Consider the following 23,254-nt stretch of genomic DNA (forward strand, 5'->3'; position numbering starts at 1 on the left):
GAATTAATGCAAGTGTGCAGGGCAATTAATCGCATCCTGCTACGAAGGACTGTAACTCTGGGAAATGTGTGTGAATAGTGGATGGCTTTGCAGAAATGGGTTTCCCTAACTGTGGAGGGATGATAGATGGCACACATATTCCAATTTTGGCGCCAGACCACCTTGTGACAGAGTAAATCAATAGGAAGGGGTACTTCTCCATGGTGTTGCAGGAGTTTGTGAATCACCGTGGGCGTTTCACTGACATCAACACGGGGTGGTCCTGGAAGGTGCATGATCCACACATCTTCAGGAACACTGGCCTGTATAGAAAGCTACAAGCAGGGACTTTCTTTCTTTCCAAACCAGAAGATTACAGTTAGGGATGTTGAAATGCCTATAGTGATCTTGGGAGACATGGCCCTTACAGCCATAGCTCATGAAACCTTACAAGGGAAACTTGGACAGCAGTAAGGAGTGGTTCAAAAACAGGCTGAATAGGTGCCGGATGACTGTGGAATGTGCCTTTGGCAGATTAAAGGCACACTGATGATGCCTTTATGGCAGGTTAGATGTTAATGAGGATAATATTCCCATGGTCATAGCTGCGTGCTGTATGTTGCATAATTTCTGTGAAGCTAAGGGTGAAAAGTTTGCTCGGGGTGGAGTGTTGAGGCAGACCGCTTGGCTGCTGATTTTGATCAGTCAGATACCAGGGCTATCACAGGAGCCCAGAGGGGGGCAATTTGAATCAGGGAGGCTTTGAGGCAACACTTTGAAAATGAGAACCAGTAATGTGTATCTCTGTGATTTGGTGCTGCAATGTTACATTACGTGTAGTTTTCCTAGGAAGCAATGGTGACATTTGGGGCCTTACACTCCAGTAAGCAAATGATTAAACTGCCTGTGTAATGTATTGGTAGTGCCTGCTATCTCAATTTGTAAAAAACAAATAAAGATGAGTTACCATTCAAAAACTTTGCTTTTATTCACAAGAAACACATGCGTGCGCGCGCACACACACACACAGATGTGTGGTGGGAAAGGAGGTACCAGGGAAGGGCAGACTTTCAGAGCTATGTGTAGGTCCAGCTATTGTTAGGGGGCTTATTCCTTCACCCACTTACTTCCCTGGTCCTTCTCGCATGAACAGAGAGCAACAATACCTGAAGTCCAAAGGTGCAAACAATTCAATGTTTATTGGGGTGAACTTCCAGCAAGCATGATTCTAGTTTCCTTCCTTAGTGTCCCCCTTCCCAGCTCTGACACCACAGAGCCCTACACCTGTGTCCCTGTTCCCATTCCTGCCCTTAGCCAAACATGATTCCAATTTCCCCACCCTCATTCCCTGTTCCCATTTCCCCCTTTAGCAAAACATGATTCCAATTTCCTTACCCCCATTCCCTGTTCCCATTTCCCCCACCCACTTCCTGATTGACTGCAGACTATATAGTAAAACTTGAGTTAGGCTTAGCTATACCTTAACCAATCATTTTCCTGAAATTTAACTAACCAATCCTAACATATTGTAATATGATTATGTAACCAATTATATCCCACCACCTTAATTAGTTTACACCCAGCAAAATTAATTATACAGCAGACAGAAACAATCACAGAACCAGACAGAGATTATACAGACAAACAATAGCAAAGTGGGAATTATAATGACAAAACAATACAGAAGTGAGGATTTTACATCCCAGCTATTGATAAGTGAGTTCTTGCCAGACAGGATGCTATCAAATTAAGTTTCCTTTTACATCTTCTAGGCACTTCCCTTTCTCCGGAGGTGATAGGCATTATCAGGACAGGATTGTATTCCTAACAGGCCAATAGCACCTTCTGTCAATGTGACTAGGTTGGAATGTGAGGATGTGACCGATGACTTCCCAGCTTATGGCTGCCTCTGCTGCTTAGCCAAAGATCTTAGCCTAAGCACAGGGCCTCAGACTGTCACAGTAAGAGAAGGACCTAACACTGGCAGACAGTTATTTTGATTCTTTCTTTTATACCTCTATAACTAGCCAAGTGATAAGAATACACCTAAATTCTTAGAGTACAGGCCTTTACAGACAGGCCTGAATATCTATATCCTAACAGCTATCATTATGAAAGGGAGTGAATGGGAAACTGAGAAGTCCCGGAAGGTGGATAGGATCGTGCGGGCTGAGTTGGGGGGGCATGGAAAAAGAGTTCTGAATGTGATGAAGGGGAGGCCAAGCATGGATCTGCTTAGTCTTCAGCATTATTAAGGACTTCAGCATCTGCGTTTGCTCCTCCATGACTTTAATCATCCACTCAGTAGCGTCCTTAACAAACTCCTGATTTTATTTTCTGTCCTGCCTTTCGGCTTCCCTTCACTCTTTGCATTCCCTTTTCTCTGCATTGGAGCACTGCAGTACCTCCCAGAACACATCATCTTTGATCCATCTTTGATGCTTTCTTATCTGGCAGAGACACTCATCTGGGGTGCGTGGGGTGTTCCTGAAGGCCACATCTGCTGAAGCAGAAGGAACAATGCACAGAAGCATGATTGTTAAATTCACGCACAGATTTGAAACATTTCAGTTAAATACACCTTTTGTAACATAACAATCACTTTCTCACTGACCCTTGGCAAGCACATATCTTTGTGAACACCCAAAGCATGGTGAGTGTTGGCTGGGTGGGGGGTGCTCTACATGGGGAAAAGAGCACTCACTCTGCAAGGGTTGTGGTGCAGCCAACTAGGGAAAACATTCTAAAATTCTCCCACACTTTTCCACATTGTAGTAGATATCTCACTGCTGAGGGTAAGCAGGGAAATGAGCGTACATCTACTACATGCTTGTGGCTTCCGCCCTGGTCCCTATGCTGCTCGCCTGTGTGCCGCTTTGGTCCTTGCACAAGTGATTGCTGAATGGCATGGGAAGGTTTTCTACAATGGGGGAAGGATCAAAGCAGCTCTGCCAAGGAACCTTAGGCAGAGGATTACCAAGTACCTCCAGGAAACTTTCCTGGAGATCTCTCTGGAGGGTTCCTGTGAGATCCCGGCATGGATCAACACCTTGTTCCCCTGTACTGATTAGCTACACAGGGAAATGTCCAGCTCACAGAAACACAGCCAGCCATGTACATTTCTGTACCCTGAACCCACTTCAGAGCTACACAAACCAGAGCCACTTACCAGGCATCTCCTCTCCTGCTTCTTACTCACCGGAGAGCAACTGCTAAGACTGGCTAGACATCTCTGGAGTGATGAACAGTTCCTGGCTGCCTGGCCCACTGGGCGACCCTGCTGGTAGCTCCGCATCGTCGTCTAACTCCACCTCTTCATCAACAATGTCATCCTCCGGGTTAGGCCCTCTTTCCACTGCCTCAAGGCCCGCCGAAGTATCCATGGGGCTCTTGGCGATGGAGGTGGGGTCGCCACCGAGGATAGCGTCCAGCTCCTTATAGAACTGGCAGGTCTTAGATGCAGCACCAGAGTGATGGTTTGCCTCCCTCGCCTTGTGGTACGCCTGCCTCAGTGTCTTTATCTTCGCTCTGCACTGCAGCGTGTCCCAATTATAGCCCTTTTCTCACAAGCCTCGAGCAATCTGCCCTTAGGTATCCAGATTCCTATGGCTCAAGCGCAGCTGGGACTGCACAGCCTCCTCTCCCCATATACTGTGCAGATCATAGAATCATAGGACTGGAAGGGACCTCGAGAGGTCATCTGGTCTAGTCCCCTACACTCATGGCAAGACTAAGTATAAGATCCAGCAGCTCCGTAGTGGTCCAAGAGAGCATTTGCTGCGATAACCTGCCATGGTCATCTGAGAAGATGTGATAAGACCTCCCCATGCCGAGCAAACAGGAAATGGAATTTCAAAAATTCCCAGAACTTCTAAGGGGGAGGGGCGGATGGTTGTTTACCTGGCTGCGGGTCAGTGGAGTTCAAACTGCATTGTGGGACACCTCCTGGAGGCCAAATAAAGTGATTAAAATCAAGCGTCGTGTTTACACTGGCACTTTGTCGACAAAAATTTTGATCAAAAAGGCTTATGTCTCTCGTCAGGGTGGTTTTATTTTGTCACCAAAACAGGGCATTTTTGCTGCCAAAAGTTGCATCATAGTGTACACATTCACTGTTTTGTCGACAAAACTTTGTAGTGTAGACAAGGCCAAAGGGATATGTATTAGACAGTTCAGTGTGTATTAGACATATGCACTTTATTACAGTTTATAATTATTATGTAATAAGAACAATAGGAATAATTACCATTACAATTATATTTTTTTATTGTTAAATAAGTTCCTAAACTTCAAAAAGTGAGAGTCCAGGACCATCATCCTCCAAGATCCAGGATGGTGGCACCTGTCAAGAAACAGGAATTATTACATAGTAATGAATGGAAACCTCCTTCAAGAGTCCAGCAACCTATTGCCCAGGTAGTGTGCCTACAAGACTTACAGAGCTTTATTCCTTTCTGAAATGTAGTCAGGTTGAAATGGAAGAAATCTGCTTTTTAAAAGACTATTTTGGATTATTGGCAGGAGTGCATTTCAAAGTATTTGGCAATGGAGGCAATGAAACTGAATCTTTTCCCATTTGAAGGATATAAGGCTTAATTCTGCTCTCAGTTATACTGGTGTAAATCCAGAGCAATTCAATTGACATAGTGAAGTTGCTCCAGGTTTGCACTGGCATAACTGAGAGCAGAATTCTGAGCACGGTGTTTTTCTTATTTAGGCAAAGTTACAATATAATTAGGGCCCTACCAAATTCACAGTCATGAAAAATGCATCACAGACCAAGAAATCTGGTCTCCCACCATGAACTCTGGTCTTTTGTGTGATTTTACCCTATATTATACAGATTTCATGGGGGAAAGCAGTGTTTCTCAAACTGGGGATTCTGACCCAAAGTGAGTTTCAGGGGGGCTGCGGTATTGCCACCCTTACTTCTGCGCTGCCTTCAGAGCGGGGTGGCCGGAGACCGTTGGCTGCTGACTGAGGGACCAGCTCTGCAGGCAGCAGTGCAGAAGTAAGGGTGGTAATAGCATACCAGGCCATCCTTACTTCTGCGCTGCTGCTGGCGACGGCTCTGCCTTCAGAGCAGGGCTCTTGGCCAGCAGCTGCTACTCTCCAGCTGCCAAGCTCTGAAGTCAGTACTGCTGCCAGCAGCAGTGCAGAAGTAAAGGTAGCATTACCGGAGGCTCCCCCCCCACACACACACAATAACCTTTGCGATCCTCCCACAACTCCTTTTTGGGTCAGGACCCCTACAATTACAACACTGTGAAATTTCAGATTTAAATCGCTGAAATAATGAAATTTACAATTTTTTAAATCCTATGACTGAAATTGGTAGGGCCCTAAATATAATGTTAACATATTATGTAACTATATAATACATTATATTACTTATTTAGGATCAGGTTAATATTCAGACAACCTGGCTAAATATTCTGGCTTGTCAGCTGAGGAACCCTCCTCTTCTGAGTACGCTAGAAAAAGTGACCAATTTCTAAGTACAGTACCTATCCTCTTTCTGGCACTTCTCTTGTGTACGTACTTGTGTTTTTCCACTACAAGGACAATCCATATTTTACCATTCCATAATTCCATAGAAGGGGAAGGCTTGCCACATTTTTCCAATAAAGTTCAATACAAAGTCTAACTGCTAAAAATAAAAAAAGAAAATAATTTGGTCTGTTTAAAATGTAGCTCCTTTCCAGAGCATTAAGTAAGCCTGTCAAGGGATCTCTAATCTCATGACAAAAAGCCAGCTTCCTAATCTTTTTAATAATGTATTCCTTAAACTGTCTAATTCCTGGACAAAAGCACTACATGTGCAAATATGTTTCACTTTCCCTGCAGCCTCCCTATTAGCAAAAATATGATGGATCTAAACTGGAGTCATATGCCATTTATACAGTAATTTATATTTGTTAAAAAAATCTTTGAGCTATACAAATTGAAGATATATATCCCCTTTCTCAATTTCTTTGTCCAAATCCCTCTCCCATCTTTACATCTGGGTTGTTTTCTTATCAGCATCTTTTTCTATCAAAATTGTATATATCTTAGAAATTAAACCTTTTGTTCCACCTTGCTCCTTGGTAACTCCTGAAATGTAGTTAAAGGTGTAGATAGAGCTGTCTCATATCCAAGTTTCACAGTAAAATGTGTCTTAATAAGCCAGCCCTGGAATTCATTCAGGGCTTCAGAGCAATGTGAATAAAATGTATTACAGTGGCTCTAATGTATCTAGTTTATAGGCACAAAGAACTGTTGGCTGACTAACAATGAGGAGAGCCTCTGAATAAGGAGAGTTGAAGTATTGGGTAGACAGGAAAGGACTGCAGTAAGAAAAATGTGCTTCAAGAAGCCTCTAGATGAGGTGTGAAAAGGTTAGGGGAAGTTGTCCTAGTGTAGACAGCTAGTATTATCACCTAACTGAGAATGGGGAGTGGGAATGGAACTTGCCTTAAAAATGTGACTAGTGCAGAGGATAAAATCTAGCATCCAGCTTATCATGTCTTGGGTTAAGAATGATCATTCATTACCTTTGAAATTTCATCCTGTTATATGTATTTTCAGCATTGGCGCTCCAGATTTAAGATGGCAGAAAGGCCAGAAGCTGCCAGAGTACATGGACATTATGGTCATTACTATGATAAACTTGACAACTTGCAGAAGAGACTTTATGTACAAGATGACCTTTCTCACATCAACCAAAGGGTCGAGGAATATTATAAACAGAAAGGACAAGTTGCACCACCCCCACCTGAGTGGTAAGCCTTTTTCCTCAATTTAATTACTGAAGAATCACCAATATCTTGACTCCTCAATCTTTTTGATCATGTAGCAATGTTGAGCTGTAGAAGTAGTCACGCATTCTGTGTTGTTCCTTTCCTGCTCAGCTTTTGATGTAGTTCTTGTATTACATATGATTCAACAAGAAAAAATGAAATGCCCATTTCTATCTACCCTATTCAACCTAGAGATTCACTTCTGAATGTATTTTCATGACATTTAAAACTGTTCATTGTAGTAACTTGTCCAAGATCTCTGTGCAGCTCCCAGTCCAAATATTGTGGGAGAAATAAAACTACCCTTATCAGGACATGTGCTTTTTAATTGGTAAAGGCTGTTCTTCCCCTCTGTCCTGCCACCCCTACCTCAAATGCTCAGAAGGCTCTAAACCCAGCAGAACCAATGCAGTTCTCTCACCTGGAGATTGGGGTTAGGGTAGGCCACAGAGAGATTTCCTCCTGCAGAGCTTATACTATAGCTTCCGTAGAAAGGTTCCTTTCTCCTGCAAGTTTATAAACTTCACAGCGTTCCTCATTCAGGCCCCACAGTGGGAAGCGTTCTCCTATTTCTGAGGCTGCCTGTCCATTAGTCACAAATGGATGGGTTCAAGAAGCATTGCATAAGGTAGACCAGGTTAAGGATTCAGGGATGCCAGATTTAAATAGTGACTTGTTTTGGAGGCTTCAGTTAAGGTAGGCTGGGTCATAAGGTTTTGGTCAAGGAAGGCAGGGTTGGGGATATCTCAGTTAAGGATGACTGAATTTGGGATACCCGGTTTAAGGATGATTAAATTCAGGATGTTAAGGACAAAATAAGTTGAACTTGGTTCTTTGAATGACAGTAGCATTCAGAAGGCATGATGCCAAATAACTGAGGACCAAGGAACTTACAAGTGACTGCTGATGGTTTTGCAACTAAAAAAGAAGAAGAAATTCTATGAAAACCTCCTGCTAATACAAAGTGAGGGTGTTACAGGCACACACAATTCAGAAAATGAAACATTTTGGATTGAACATGGAACTTTTAACTCTTGGTTCTTGTGTGAATGTATGACAAACCAGTATTGTTTTTAATAACATGTTCATATACTATTTCTCAAACTTCAGAAGATTGGTATAATTGATGGAGTGGGGAGGGAAAGGGACAGCGGTCAAGTGAATATATGGTTACTCAATGGTACATTCTTTATACATTTAGCACAGTATAGGTAGAATTCAGGAAGTAACTTCTGGTAAACAAATACATTTCTGGGTGTGTGTATATATAGGGAGCTTCCATGTTCGTATAGTTTGCTGAAAGTTGTAAACAAAAATACCATAGTTGAATGTCATTGTGTTCTGTCAGGCCCGCAGAGTATCTTCAAAGACAGCTTGAAGCCCAGCAATACAAGATGAAAGTGGAAAAGCAGTTGGTAAATATAAACTGAATATAGAATACAATCACTAAAGTGGAAATGAGTGACAGTCCAGAAAATGAACCTGTGTCTTTCTCACATCAAAATATAGTGCTGACAAATAGGGAACTCTGCTGTAATGTTTTAATTGATGTACTCCGCAATTTTCTTCTCAAGGTTTTACTTTTTATTTTAAGAAAAACTTCCTAATGCGAAATACCATTGTAACTATTTCTTCCAGAAATATGTACCGTACTTATGCCACTTTTGATTGCGGTGTGTGTGTGTGGGGGGGAACTCAGAAGAGAAAATCTCTAAATGGAAATTCCTTTGCTCTGGAGATGATCTTTTGCATATCAACAGGGACTGCGACCATCCTCTGCTGACCCACATCATAACCAGATCCAGAATCAGGAAGTGATGGAAGAGCAGCTCAAAGACCATCAGAGGGATATGGCTAGAAGGAATGAAATGAAAGAAGAGGTATAAGACATGTTCATCTTAGTTGGCCAGAGCCATTTTATTTTACTAATTGGCAAGTATACTTTCCATTTGTGAAAAATGATACTCTTTCTCCTGTCCACAAGTACAGTATTAGGTGGATTCATATGTAGGTTGTATAGCACTGCCACCACCTGGTAAGGTCCTGGTACAAAAAGCTGATTTGAGTGACAATAAGAAAGAGCACAGTCCTGATTTTGATCTCACTTCCTTTGAAGTCAGTAGAATTACATTGTTGTAAAAACAGCGTGAGAGGAGAATGAGTCCCCATGTGCACAAACCAAAAGATGTATTATTCTCTTAGTTTTTGTTCCCAGTTTCACACTTCACTACCACATTTAGAGATGCTACTTACGCGATATATTGTTATCAGTGGAGGTTACTTATATTTTTTATATAAACTGTACTTGATTCTATGATGCTTTTGTATGATTGATAAAACAGTAATAATATTTACTTCTCATATGGATACACAACAATTACATGCTAATGTATTTAGTTAATAATAAACTGATTTGTTAAAACAAATGTAACTACAATAAAATAATATTAAGGTAGAATCAATGTTACTATATATAGTTACACAGATAATTTGGATGTCCATGTATTATTTTTTCTTAACCAGTGTTGTTTCTAAGGGAAACTGCATGCACAATATTCTAAACTTGGTGCTGTTTAACAGGAATACCTGAAACAATTACAAAAAATTCGGCAACAGTACCACAGTGATGTAAAAGAACTTAGATTCAAAGCAGGAGCACTGCAGGTAACAACTCCCCCCTACACAGTTCCAGAAGTGTTCATTTAAAGCCAATATCCAATTTACCCAGTAACTGAAACAAGCATTTTGTAAATATATCCTTTAGGAGAAACCGCAAATAAAAGACAAAACCTATCTTGTGAAACAAGGGAATGCTGGGTGCCAGCCCAATCCAAAAGATGCTCCTGGAAGAAGAGAAGAACCAGTCCAGGTACCAACATTGTATAATAGAGTTTGAACACATTACCACAAACTAACTAAAGTACAATAAGTTAATGTGATCCTACACACCTCTAGTCTATTTCTCTGAGAACTCTGAGAAGTAATAGTCAAGGAAATAAGGAACACATGAAAAATAACTTACATCTGATAGTCACTTTTTACTGCATGTGAGATTTTATTTCCCTATGTTTATTTTATGTCTAAGCCTGAGAATTTTCTCTCTTTTGGTCCTGGTTTGTTCAGATCAATGTTGTTTCTCCCCAGCTTTTACTGTGGTGTACTTTTGCTTTATTTAAAGAAATCTGTTCCTTTTTTCATGCTTTAAAAGTGGCATGCAGTGGAATCCACTCACAGGGGCAGATCTTCATGGGTGTGGATGACTCCGTGCAGAGCTAGCAGGTTCAGTTTTGCTGTGGAGGAGCAACACTTGCAGAGGCTGCACAGGGAGTGAGTTAGAGCCAAATTCCATTGGGACTTCTTGGCCAGGAAGAGACATAGGGCCAGAGGATCCCCTGTAGCATAGATCCTCCACTTCTTCCTCACCAAGGGCTGGCAAACCAACCCCAGTTCTGAGCGGGGACTAGCAGCTGAAGAGTGGCTCCATTCTCGTGTTTCCAGACCCCAGAGAGCTCTGCAGCAGTGAGCTAGCCCAGTTACTTGGGCTGGGGAGAGGATTTTTTGGCTGTTTTGGGAGTTTGACTATTTCTTTTTATAGGATGGTTATCAGAGAGTTGTAACAGGGGAATTGGTGGAAAATAGACATGCACATTTTGGAATGGGAGATGCTAGGGTCCTATGTAATTCTAAGGCGTGACTTGGCCCCAGGTAGTTTATTTCATTTTACTAGAGACAACAGAGTATATTGAAACCACTTGCATCTGGGACCTGATTCAATGCCCATTTAAATCAAGGGCACAGCCAGTTTATGGGATATCAGGATTAAAACTGTGCAGAAACCCTTTCTCCTAACATCTAGTAGATGGCACAGTGCATCTGTGGGCTAAGCACCTGCTTGACTTCCTCCATGTATTTGAGAGAGTTTTCTTATGCTTCATGTGTTAATTAAAGTCTGAAAATTGTCTGGATATTTTATTAGGGAGATGGCGACGCACCTGACCCCTTAAGATATGCTAATTTTTTTTGTTTATTTGACAAGTAGCTAATACAGAGCTATGTTGTGGCATTGGATGTAGGAAAATAAAGTGGTATAATTAAATAACATTTTAAGTGCCATCATGAGACAAGATACTATGGAGGCAATTAGTCTTTCCACAGTTAAGGTTGTAACCAGATTACAATTCTAAACTTGATTTTTCACTGCCTCTCAAACTAGAACTAGATGAATCTGAAACTTCTTATACTGGTCCTGTGTCAGAGCAGGGGTTTGGTTTATTGGGGTAATCTGACAAAGTATTGTTTAAATATGGGAGTTTGAAAAATCAGAGGTTTGCACTTTTTGAAAAATTTCCTAACTCTTTTTTTATGCCAAATCAGCTAACTTTGGCAGTTATTTGCTGTTCCATTCCAATTAGCAGTGAAGCAATTAGGAGAATATTTATAAAGAGCAATTAATAAATGTACACCATAAACCATACACTTTATACATAGTCTATACATACTCTGGTTCTGAGGAGTGGATGTATAATTGTACTTTTTGAACTTTATGAGCATTTTATTTTTTTCTTCAAGGATATTGAAGAAAACTTGAAACATATCAGACTACAGAACTGGCAAGAGAGAAGAGTCCTGGAAAAGAAACATAAAACAAAGGTAACAGAGATCATTGCCCTATTTTCTTCTCCTTTATAGCTTTCCTCTGTTTGTCTCAGATGGTCCCACTATGCCACGATAGCTCTAGAAAGCAGGTTGCATACAAGTCAACACCAGTGCTACTCTGTGAATTGCTGGTAAGAATTTCTGTGGGAGCAAAGGGTCACCAAGGAAAATAGCATGGTAACACAGCCCTGCCCTCAACTTGATAGTGACTCCCATTAGATACTCTAGAGACAAGATGGGTGAAGTAATATCTTTTATTGGACCAACTTCTCTTGGTGAGACAACCTGAAGAAGGGCTCTGTGTGGCTAGACAGCTTGTCTCTCTCACCAAGAGAAGTTGGTCCAATTAAAGATACTACCTTGCCTAACTTGAGTCTCTAATATCCTGGGACCAACACAACTACAGCTACACTTTAGATACTCTACACAGTTATCATATCTCCTCTTAGTTATCACTAGTACTGTATAAAAATACTCCAACTGAATTCAGGTTCAGTCAAAGTTAGCTCTGGCTGTTAATCCATTAACATTTCCTTTGTAAGTCATTACCTCTTACAGTAGAACCTCAGAGTTACTGACACCTTGGAAATGGAGGTTGTCCGTAACTCTGAAATGTTCATAACTCTAAACAAAACCCAGTTTGGGCTCCAGATCCAGCAGCTGACACTCCAGGCCAGGATTCATCAGCAGCTGGGCTCCCTACTCAGCCCCACATGAGTTTGCAAGCTTGTCCCCCCTCTCCAGCCCTGTGTGTGAAAACAGCATGTCCCCTTCCCAGCCTGGGGAATGGAGGTAAAAACAGCACATCCCTCTCCAGGTGTGGGTGTGGGGGTGTGAAAGCTGCACAGACCCCAGCGCTGCTCCTGCTCTGCAGGCTCTGACTGCTTTGAGCTGGCAGCCCCAGTGTCTTGGTGTAAGTGGCTGCCCTGGTAGTGGGGGTGTGGGTGAGGACAGGCAGCCCAGATGTGCCTGGGCCTACCTTTAAGATGCAATACGGGCATTGCTTTTTCTTTTTTTGGTCTCTGCTGCTGCCTGATTGGTTACTTCTGGTTTCGCATGGTGTCTGGTTGACTGGTCAGTCCATAACTCTGGTGTTTGTATCTTTGAGGTGTTACTGTATCTCTCTACTGTTGTTTGAATAATAGAAGCAGATGAAAATGTTAAATGAAAATTTACATGAGATGTCAGGAAACTTTTCTAACAATAATATCAATTAGGCATTGGAATAAGGCTTCTAAGGGAAGTTATTGCAGACCAGGCACTGCAAGTATTCAAAATTTGGATTGGACAGGATTCTTGAGAACCTACAATAGAGACCAGTCGTGTGCATGGCAAAGGGGGCACTAGACGGTTATTTAATAGGGCTTTTCTTTAATTCTCTGACATTGCCATCTTGTCTAGTCTTGTCATACAATCATTTGCCATCTTGTCATAACAATAATTATCATATAATAACTATCTAAAAGATTGCTATCCCTCTTATGTTTATAGGGACATTGTCAATTTCAATAAGTGTTTTAAAAATAGTTTTAAGTACTACTACTTCCCTGAAACCACCTGCAAATCTTTGTTGCTACATTTTTCAATTTTGAAAACTTTTTTCCCCCTTCCCTGTTGCTGTGTGAAAGACACAAACATGGGAAACTAACCATACTGAAACTGACTATACAGAAATTGCTGTCAAATAAACAAAGTGAACAAACAGGGAAATATTTTTTTTCTAATCTTTTCAGGCGTAATAACAATAGATAAACAGTTTTCATAGAAAAGTAATTTTGAGTTTGTAGTGCCCCTTTTAAGCTGCATAGATTTTAATGAGCTACTTTAATGAAGTATGTGAACTTCTTTTTTGTAGGGAGGAGTAAAATTTGAAATTAATTTAGATGCATGTGTTCCTGAGGAAGATACTGTGCAAGAAGAGGTATGTTGTAGCTCTGTTAAAAACACATTTGCTTTAGTAGTCTGAAGATATGATAGCAGTTCCATTATTTAAATTGTAACTAGGTTTCCATTATAATCCTCCTCCTCCCTTTGTTATAATGAAAACATTCCACTTGATATTGCACATGTATGATCATCTGCCAGAGGAAGATTTTTGGAGGGGGAAATTTGATGGTGATTGGATAAAGCATTAATCAGAAATAGGGCTGTCAAGTGAGTAAAAAAATTAATTGCGATGAATCGTGCAATTAAAAAGATGAATCACGCGATTAAAAAGATGAATCGTGATGAGTCGCACTGTTAAAGAATAGAATACTATTTAAATATTTGTGGATGTTTTCTACATTTTAAAATATATTGATTTCAATTACCACACAGAATACAAAGTGTACAGTGCTCACATTATTTTATTATTTTTATTACAAATATTTGCACAGTAAAAAACAAAAGAAATAGTATTGTTCAGTTCACCTAATACAAATAATGTAGTGCAATCTCTTTATCATGAAAGTTGAACTTACAAATGTAGAATTATATACAGAAAAATAACTGCACTCAAAAATAAAATAAAGTAAAATTTTAGAACCTACAAGTCCACTCAGTCCTACTTCTTGTTCAGCCAATCGCTCAGACAAACAAATTTGTTTACATTTATAGGAAATAAATGCTGCCTGCTTCTTGTTTACAATGTCTACAGGAAAGTGACAACAGGTTTTTGCATGGCACTGTTGTAGCCAGTGTTGCAAGATATTTACATGCCTGATGCACTAAAGATTCATATGTCCCTTCATGCTTCAACCACCTTTCCAGAGGACGTGTCCATGCCGATGACGGGTTCTGCTTGATAACAATCCAAAGCAGTGTGGACCGATGCATATTCGTTTTCATCATCTGGAGTCAGATGCCACCAGCAGAAGGTTGATTTTCTTTTTTGGTGGTTCAGTTCTGTAGTTTCCGCATTGGAGTGTTGCACTTTTAAGACTTCTGAAAGCATGCTTCACACCTCATCCCTCTCAGATTTTGGAAGGCACTTCAGATTCTTAAACCTTGTGTTGAGTGCTGAAGCTATCTTTAGAAATTTCACATAGGTACCTTCTTTGCGTTTTGTCAAATCTGCAGTTGAAGTGCCTGTGCTGGGTCATCATCCGAGGTTGCTATAACATGAAGTATATGGCAGAATGCGTGTAAAACAGAGCAGGAGACATACAATTCTCCCCCAAGGAGTTCAGTCACGAATTTAATTAACACATTTTTATTTTAATGAGCATCATCAGCATGGAAGCATGTCCTCTGGAATGGTGGCCGAAGCATGAAGGGGCACACGAATGTTTAGCATATCTGGCACATAAATACCTTGCAATGCCGGCTACAAAAGTGCCATGCAAATGCCTGTTCTCACTTTCAGGTGACGTTATAAATAAGAAGCAGGCAGGATTTTGTCCCGTAAATGTAAACAAACTTCTTTGTCTTAGCAATTGGCTGAACAAGAAGTAGGACTGAGTGGACTTGTAGGCTCTAAAGTTTTACATAGTTTTGCTTTCTGAGTGCAGTTATGTAACCAAAGAAACCCCTACATTTGTAGGTTGCACTTTCACAATAAAGATATTGCACTTCAGTACTTGTATGAAGTGAATTGAAAAATATTATTTCTTTATCATTTTTACAGTGCAAATATTTGTAATAAAAATAAAATAAAGAGAGCTCTGTACATTTTGTATTCTGTGTTGTAATTGAAATCAATATACACCGGACCCTCGCTAGAGCGCGCATCTACATAGTGCAAATTCACATATAACGCGGTCTTGGCCATGGATCCCAAATTTAATTACTTTAATTGCAATTCATTTTAACGCGGTCCCCGTGTTAACACGGTACCATGCATGGATCCTAAATCCCGCATTCTAGCCAGGGTCCCGTGTATTTGAAAATGTAGAAAGACATCCAAAAATATTTAATAAATTTTAATTGGTATTCTATTGTTTAACTGTGCAATTAATTGCGATTAATTTTTTTAATCGCTATTAATTTTTTGAGTTAATCACGTGAGTTAACTGCGATTAATTGACAGCCCTAATCAGAAACAAAAGGACGAAAGCTCAGAGTAATTTTACTTTTGTAAAAGTTTTTTTGGGGAATATCATATCTCAAAAGTGATTTAGTTTGCGAACTCCAAATTTGCCTTATAAATTACTTTAATAAGGTGCCTTTGAGTATTTCTGGAACATGTCAATGGCTGCTTTTGGAGCTACTAGCTACTATTGTTTTGAGTTGGTGGTTGTTCCATAGAATTCAAAAGTTCATAGCATTTCTGGACCCTTACAAGGAGAGGCTGCGGAAACTGGACTTATTTAGTCTGCAGAAGAGAAGAGTGAGGGGGAATTTAATAGCAGCCTTCAACTACCTGAAGGGGCGTGTCACGGAGTATGGGGGATTCCAGGCCCTGCACCCCTCTTCCTGGGATTTACTGAGACTCTCAGCCAGCCAGTAAAACAGAAGGTTTATTGGACAACAGGGACACAGTCTCAAACAGAGCTTATGGGTACAACCAGGACCCCTCAGTCAAGTCCTTCTGGGGGAGCAGGGAGCTTAGACCCCAGCCCTGGGGTTCCCTGTGTTCCACCACCCAGCACCAAACTGAAACTAAACCCCCCCTTAGCAGGCTCCCTCCTGCAGCCTCTGTTCACATTCCTGGGTAGAGCTGTTACCTCCCCCTCCCGGCTCAGGTTACAGGCTTTCAGGTCTCCCATTGAAACTCCCCTGCCACATTTCCAGGTCAACGCTCCCCCCTCCCTGCTGCGTCACAGGGGGTTCCAAAGAGGATGGAGGTAGGCTGTTCTCAGTGGTGGCAGATGACAGAACTAGGAGCAAGTTGCAGTGGGGGCGGTCTAGGTTGGATATTAGGAAAAACTATTTCACTAGGAGGGTGGTGAAACACTGGAATGGGTTACCGAGGGAGATGGTGGAATCTCCATCCTTAAAGGTTTTTAAGGCCCAGCTTGACAAAGCCCTGGCTGGGATGATTTAGTTGGGATTGGTCCTGCTTTGAGCAGGGGGTAGGACTACATGACCTCCTGAGGTCTCTTCCAACCCTAATCTTCTATGATTCTAAGCACAAAGCAGGAATAATACAACAGCGAATTAGACACTTTTGGAAGAAATTGAAATGACACTTTAGAATATATAGGGAGAGTGATATGGTTATGTGTTTTAAAAACCCTAACATCTGAAAGTAGAACGCATTTTCAAAATAACGCATATTATTTATTAGGCACCATTCTACCAGCTTGTCTTCCTACATGTTTGGAAAGCCTCTTGCAAACCAGTGTTTTACAAATAATCATGTGTATTCTGAAACTCCTGCTGCATTATCACTTTTCATGTTGTGTCACTGTTTCAATCTACCTGTCCACCTGAAAACATTTGAAAAAAATCAATAAAAATGGGAATTAAGTGACTGCCCAATGTTTGTGTTCTGTTTCTTACTAAAATCTATTTTGTTTCAGGAATTAGATAAACTTAATGAGACGTTAACTTTTGAGGATGGTGAGAATCTTAAGGAGAAATGGATGAAGATCTATGAAGATTACACACAAAAATCTTTGGAAGAACTTTGCTCTCCAGAAGCAGGTATTACTTAGGGAAGCACAGGGCAAATGAATATATTGACTTGGAAATTAATTAGTAGTTACACTCACTTAAATTCAGTCAGTGACTCCTATCATAACATCTGATGGATCCTTGTTTACAGGATTTGTTTCCAATATACCGGTATGTCAGAGTAAGCATTAGAATCACAGTAAAATCTGTTTGAAGGGCATTGAAATATTTATTTGTTCTTTTCTTTCCCTTAGAGGCTGGCAATATAGATAATGCCATGGAAATCAGAAAACAATGGCAAGTTGGAGTCCCAAAGACTCTCCTGGATTTTCTAGCTGAGGCAGATGTCACATCTGTCTGCCCTACAATGGCTGAAAGTGAACTTGGTATGAATTTGTTGTTTTTTTACTGCGTGTAGACAAAGACCAACTTAATCCAGACAGACTGGTTATAGACATTTAAACAGTGTTTTGATTTGGGAGTTTCACAGCAGAATATTCATGAGATCTGCTGTGCTGTTATTACCGGAGTTTGTCATGATAACTGAGGTTATCGCATATGTTCAACCAAAGGATGTAATAATAATTTTCCATTTGTTCTAACGTGTGTAAAATGGGGATAATGCTACTTTCCACCTTTTGTAAAGTGCTTTGAGATCTACTGATGAAAAGCACTAAAAAGAGGTTGGTGTTATCATCATTAGTGCTTAACTAGTGCTTTATCATATGAGCTAGACTGTGGCTTGCCTTGCATGGGTGTACAGGCTGGGAAAAGGTGCAAGAAGCTATCTCCCACCTTGCAAATGTGCACAAGGGATAACCACAGTCTTGGGCCTTGTGTTCCTGGCACTCAGGGACCAGGGATGTCTATCAGCAATAGCACCCAAGAGTGGGGTGGGGATGGAGTCACGGTCCTTCTCCTGTTTCTGCACAGACACACAGAAATATGCTGTCACATGGCAGAGTGCCTGTTGTACCCTTCCAAAGGGCGGTGGTGGTTGTGATCCATCTTTTCAGAATAGGCTGCTCTGATACCAGTTCTCTGTGTGTGTCAACTCTGCCATGGGTGCCTGGACTCAGCAAGACTGTCTGCAGGGACTGCCACTGGGAAAGACAGAAGGTGGCCCTGTGGCCTTAGTTTTCACAATGACCTCCAGAATTGCAAGCACAATTAAAAGCAGGTTTTTAGACAAGTGCCGTTGTGGATGCAATTTAATCATATTTAATTGTGGGTGAAAAACTGCACAGCTAATATTGACTGTTGGGCTGAGGCCCAATTAAAGCCTGGCCTAAATATTTTCCTGGGGGGCCCTCCATATCAGCACACTGAGGATTTTCCTCTTCCTTTAATATCCAAACTCCACATTGTAAAGAAACAATATTATAGCCACCATTCTCCCAGCAGAAGGGAATGTTATGGAACTGCCCTGAGAGCTTTGTTAATCCCTAGTTGTCCAGGGGCTTGCTATTTACTGTTGTAGAAAAGAATACCTGTGCCACTCTTAGATTAAACCTTTGTTCAGTGTATTATGCATGAGCTGTATTATTTAGGTCTAATTTTGACTGTAAGCTTGTTCTGGCAGACTCCTCTGTGTGTACAGGGCCAAACTCCACTATGGCACTCAATAAATAACAACAGTGAGCTATGTCCTCCCCCCACCCGAAACACTCACAAGAGGGCAAAGATAGCAGCAGTCTCACTTAGGACTTGCAGACCTTCTGCCTTCTCTCCTCCAGCGGCAGGGTTTAGTGACAGGGTAGATGGAGCTCAGGGATCTATAAGAGAAGCACAGCACCATCCTGTAGCTCCTTGTCTATCCCCAGGGAAGACCACCACCACTACACTATGTGCTGGCTTCACTTCCCCTCCACATGCAGGTTTCTTAATTGAGACCTTCCAAGGGATTTGTACACATGCCTACAACTGGCATGGAAAGGCTTCCATTAGCCCCAGGGATTGGAGCTAAACCATGTTTGCTCTTTTCCCCTTTACATGGGTTTAGGGACCACACCATCCCTTTTGTGTTTCATTCCACCTTTGATGACATATCTCAGGGACACCTCCTCTGCAGCTTTCTCAGCCTGTAATGGACTATGAGAAAGAAATCAGGAATTAGTCAATGGAGTTGCACCTGCTTACACAAGGTCTGAATTGTAGAAGGCTATTTTGCTTTAATGAAAATGTAATTATTCTTGCACAGATACTTTATAGTGAGGACAAAGTGTTTAATTCTATTATTTTTGAGTATTAGAAACAATGGTGTTATCTCATCATTAGAAACTTTGATGGCAAATACTCCAGAAGTAGGCCTTCCTTGCAATACCAGTCAGATCAAATACTGCAGATAAAGCAGTCTGCTTGGAGAAGGAAAATCCCACAAGGAAAGCAATTGGCTACTTAAGGAGCCAAAGAAATGAGAAACTCCACTATAAAAATGAAAATCTTTTAAGTTGGCAAGGGAACATGGCAGTAGCGCGAAGTCACATTCACGTTTTATCACATGCAGCAACCTGATGCTCCTCCTGTTTCCTAGCTGGCCAGGTGGTTGTCGTACCTGAAGAAACCCCAGAAAACAGGAAACAGTGGAAACAAGAAGCACCTGGCACACTGCTGAGTATCTTAGCGAAAGCAGAACTATCTAATGACTCCTTTGGCTGGACTGAAGAGGAATCTGGTAGGATATTTGTTACTGTAAATTATAGGATGAGTCCTCTGAAGAATTTTACTCTGTATTTTGATAATGAAAATGGAAATGAGATATCTCAAGAGTGGAAAGAGACATAAGATATCCAACATCTCCAGACGGAGTTTTTCTTTGATTATATTGTTCTTATTGTAGTTGGTAGAGGACTTGTGAAACAAAAATCTTTTAACCACCTGGCAAACTATTAAGACTGAAGAGAAGGGTTCAATCATTTAGTAGATGGTTAGTATTTTAGAGCTAGGGGGATCCAGATGGTATTATGACTGCCACTGAATTTTTGCAGCTTACCAACTTCACAAAGCTAGCACATTTTTTCTATCCCACGTTATTTTGATATATTTATCAGTTTCACTTTGTCAGGGGACAAGAACTGGACTAGAATGGGAATTCAGACACTATTACTTTAGAGAGAGCCATCTCTGGCAATGAACATTTTTTCAAAACACTTTCCCAAGACATAAGAAAATCTTCCATACATTACTAGCTGCATCCTGTTTTTGGATATATCTTCTACAAGATATAGCATGTGATGGCAAAAGCACAATCACTGACTTTACATGATCGAACATGGTACAATTCCACATATAAGACATCTGCATTGAGCCCTAATCAGTTAGGTTGCAGCATACTGTTAGGATGATGGTTTTTAAAAAGAAAAAAACCCAACGCAAAGTTACAGTGCACGTTGCCAAAAAGTAAGTGTAAAACAATTATTAGTAATTAGTGCAACTGGAAATTAGTATGTTTTGCATGCTCCAATGCAAATTAACTGAACATGGAATTAGATACAGGCCTTTAAAACCAGCTCATTTGCATGTGTCAAACACAAGCCTGCTAAATGGATTACAGGGAAAATTCTTTCATTTGAAGTTGCACAGTCAACACTCCCTAGCTAACTAACATGCATGTGCTCTCTTAGCACATCAGGCTATTTTAAAAACTACCCCATCCTGACCATATTATTCTCTCCCCATAGATATACTTCTTTTAAGAAATTTGAACCAAACTAAGACCTCACTACTGTTAGGATATAGATACTCAGGCCTATACTCTAAGAATTTAGGTGTATTCTTATCACTTGGCTAGTTATAGAGGTATAAAAGAAAGAATCAAAATCACTGTCTGCCGGTGTAAGGGCCTTCTCTTACTGTGACAGTCTGAGGCCCTGTGCTTAGGCTAAGGCCTTTGGCTAAGCAGCAGAGGCAGCCATAAGCTAGGAAGCGAACAGTCACATCCTCACATTCCAAACTAGTCACATTGAAATCAGGTGCTATTGGGCTGTTAGGAATACAATCCTGTCCTGATAGTGCCTATCACCTCCAGAGAAAGGGAAGTGCCTAGAAAATGTAAAAGGAAACTTAGTTTGATAGCATCCTGTCTGGCAAGAACTCATTTATCAATAGCTGGGATGTGAAATCCTCACTTCTGTATTGTTTTGTCATTATAGTTCCCACTTTGCTATTGTTTGTCTATATAATCTCTGTCTAGTTCTCTGATTGTTTCTGTCTGCTGTATAATTAATTTTGCTGGGTGTAAGCTAATTAAGGTGGTGGGATATAATTGGGTACATAATCATGTTACAATATGTTAGAATTGGTTAGTTAAATTTCAGGAACATGATTGGTTAAGGTATAGCAAAGCAGAACTCAAGTTTTACTATATAGTCTGCAGTCAATCAGGAAGTAGCGGTGTGGGGGTGGGCATGCGGGTGGGGGAAATGGGAACAGGGAATGGGGCTGGGGAAATTGGAATCATGTTTGGCTAAGGGCAGGAATGGGAACAGGGACACAGGTGTAAGGCTCTGTGGTGTCAGAGCTGGGAAGGAGGATACTAAGGAAGGAAACTGGAATCATGCTTGCTGGAAGTTCACCCCAATAAACATCGAATTGTTTGCACCTTTGGACTTCGGGTATTGTTGCTCTCTGTTCATGCGAGAAGGACCAGGGAAGTGAGTGAGTGAAGGAATAAGCCCCCTAACAACTACACATATTCAACAAGCCATAGACCAAGTGCTGTAATAGGATCACAAATTTTTAGCTGATTTATCTTTTAGCGATTAAGTCTAATAAACCAGACTTAAGACCCAATTTTGCCATCTTTGCTCACATTAAATACCTTGCTACCCAAGTAGTCACGTTCATGCCAGTTGGATTATTTGCAGAATAAGGCCCTTAATCAATACCCTGGCAACTTTTAAAAATTCAGTCTTCTCTGAACTTTCAGATCTGCATTGCCCTCCCACCCCATAGGTTTTGTGTTGGAAAGTAAACACGATTAGGGAGCTAGAACTATCTAAATATTTCTATGAACAGCAACAATGGCTATCAGTGAAGTCTGGTGTTTGCACTGTTGTGATTTGAACAAAATCCTTTCCAAGAATTTCTGTAGTGGTTTTAGATATTTTATGTACATTTATCAGATATCTTTCTCCTCCACTCTCCAGAGGGGACATTGTCACCCTGGCCACCAAAAGAGAGTAAGGAAGATAATGCAGAAGCAGGCTCCACTATCGATACCGATGAAAACAGACTTGAGCCAAGATCGGATGATGATGACACGTAAGTCAATGATGTGGATAAGGTAACTTAAGTCAAGTTACTCCAGAAGAGGGAAAAGCTATGAACGGACAGATTCCTTCTCTTAAGAAAATTGGCCCAGCAGGCTAAGTTGCTTAAAAAAAAATTCTGTACCTTTAGATTTTTCACAGCGTAATTAAACAGAGCAAGTTATTAGCAGTCAAATTGGATTTTACATCTTGTTAAACTACAGAATTAGGTCAACTTAAATTAGTTCATGAAGATGCCAATAATAATGGCATCTATACTACACTATTAGTATAGAAAAATGCAGATACAATAATGATAAAATTGGCCATCTCCGTATCATTTACATTGTAGTTTTAGTGGAGCTTAACAGGATGGAGGAATGGGGGCAGGAAAATATTTAAAATTCATACCCACCTTTTATACTCCTCACAAAACAATTTTTTTTTAAATGGAGACCTTATGGGCTTTGAGACCAGGACAGCTAATAACAGACACATTTTACTAACATCCATTTTCTCTGTTTAAACATGTAGGAACTTTGAAGAATCTGAAGATGAACTGAGGGATGAACTGGTGGAATCACTAGAAAAAGTGATAACTTCTGTGGCAGAGGAAGTCAGAGAGGTGCCAATCCAGTCAGCGAACAAAGACGAACCAGAAGAAGAGAAAGACAGGTTAGCTAGTGAAATACCTGGGAAACCTGATGAGATTTTAGACAGAAACACTGATCCATTTACTGCTGACATATGTAATGGAGAAGGCAGGCAGGAAGCAGCACTCAGCTAAAATAGGAGGTTGACTGCTGTTTCAAGACTTTCATAAGTTGCTGGAAGATACAGCCATAGCAGGGCCAATATTTTAAAAACGGGGGCCTAAAGTTAGGTTCTTCAATCCATATTTAGGCACCTGAAGTGGAGGCCTGCTTTTCAAAGTGCTAAGCACTCATTTGAAACAAATGGGAGCTGCTGGGCATGCTGCACTTTTAAGGCTACTTATTCAAGTGGCTAAAATTAATCTTTTTTAAAAATCTTGGGCTAAAATGAAAAGCA

General features: G+C 40.8%; 1 protein-coding gene across 1 annotated transcript in view; it reads left to right on the top strand.

The window, feature by feature from the left end:
* Nucleotides 1–23,254, top strand: part of NEK5 (NIMA related kinase 5) — a 49,856-nt gene that overhangs the window by 20,806 nt on the left and 5,796 nt on the right. Inside the window, exons 11-23 of the mRNA XM_074960213.1 lie at nt 4,259–4,395; nt 6,550–6,743; nt 8,110–8,176; nt 8,522–8,641; nt 9,342–9,425; nt 9,526–9,630; nt 11,331–11,411; nt 13,273–13,338; nt 16,862–16,985; nt 17,210–17,341; nt 19,489–19,629; nt 22,103–22,217; nt 22,739–22,879. Coding sequence (XP_074816314.1) covers nt 4,259–4,395; nt 6,550–6,743; nt 8,110–8,176; nt 8,522–8,641; nt 9,342–9,425; nt 9,526–9,630; nt 11,331–11,411; nt 13,273–13,338; nt 16,862–16,985; nt 17,210–17,341; nt 19,489–19,629; nt 22,103–22,217; nt 22,739–22,879 — 1,507 coding nt within the window. The remainder of the gene's footprint in view (nt 1–4,258; nt 4,396–6,549; nt 6,744–8,109; nt 8,177–8,521; nt 8,642–9,341; nt 9,426–9,525; nt 9,631–11,330; nt 11,412–13,272; nt 13,339–16,861; nt 16,986–17,209; nt 17,342–19,488; nt 19,630–22,102; nt 22,218–22,738; nt 22,880–23,254) is intronic.

Source organism: Natator depressus, chromosome 1 (genome assembly GCF_965152275.1).
Source record: "Natator depressus isolate rNatDep1 chromosome 1, rNatDep2.hap1, whole genome shotgun sequence".
Lineage (NCBI taxonomy): Eukaryota > Metazoa > Chordata > Testudines > Cheloniidae > Natator > Natator depressus.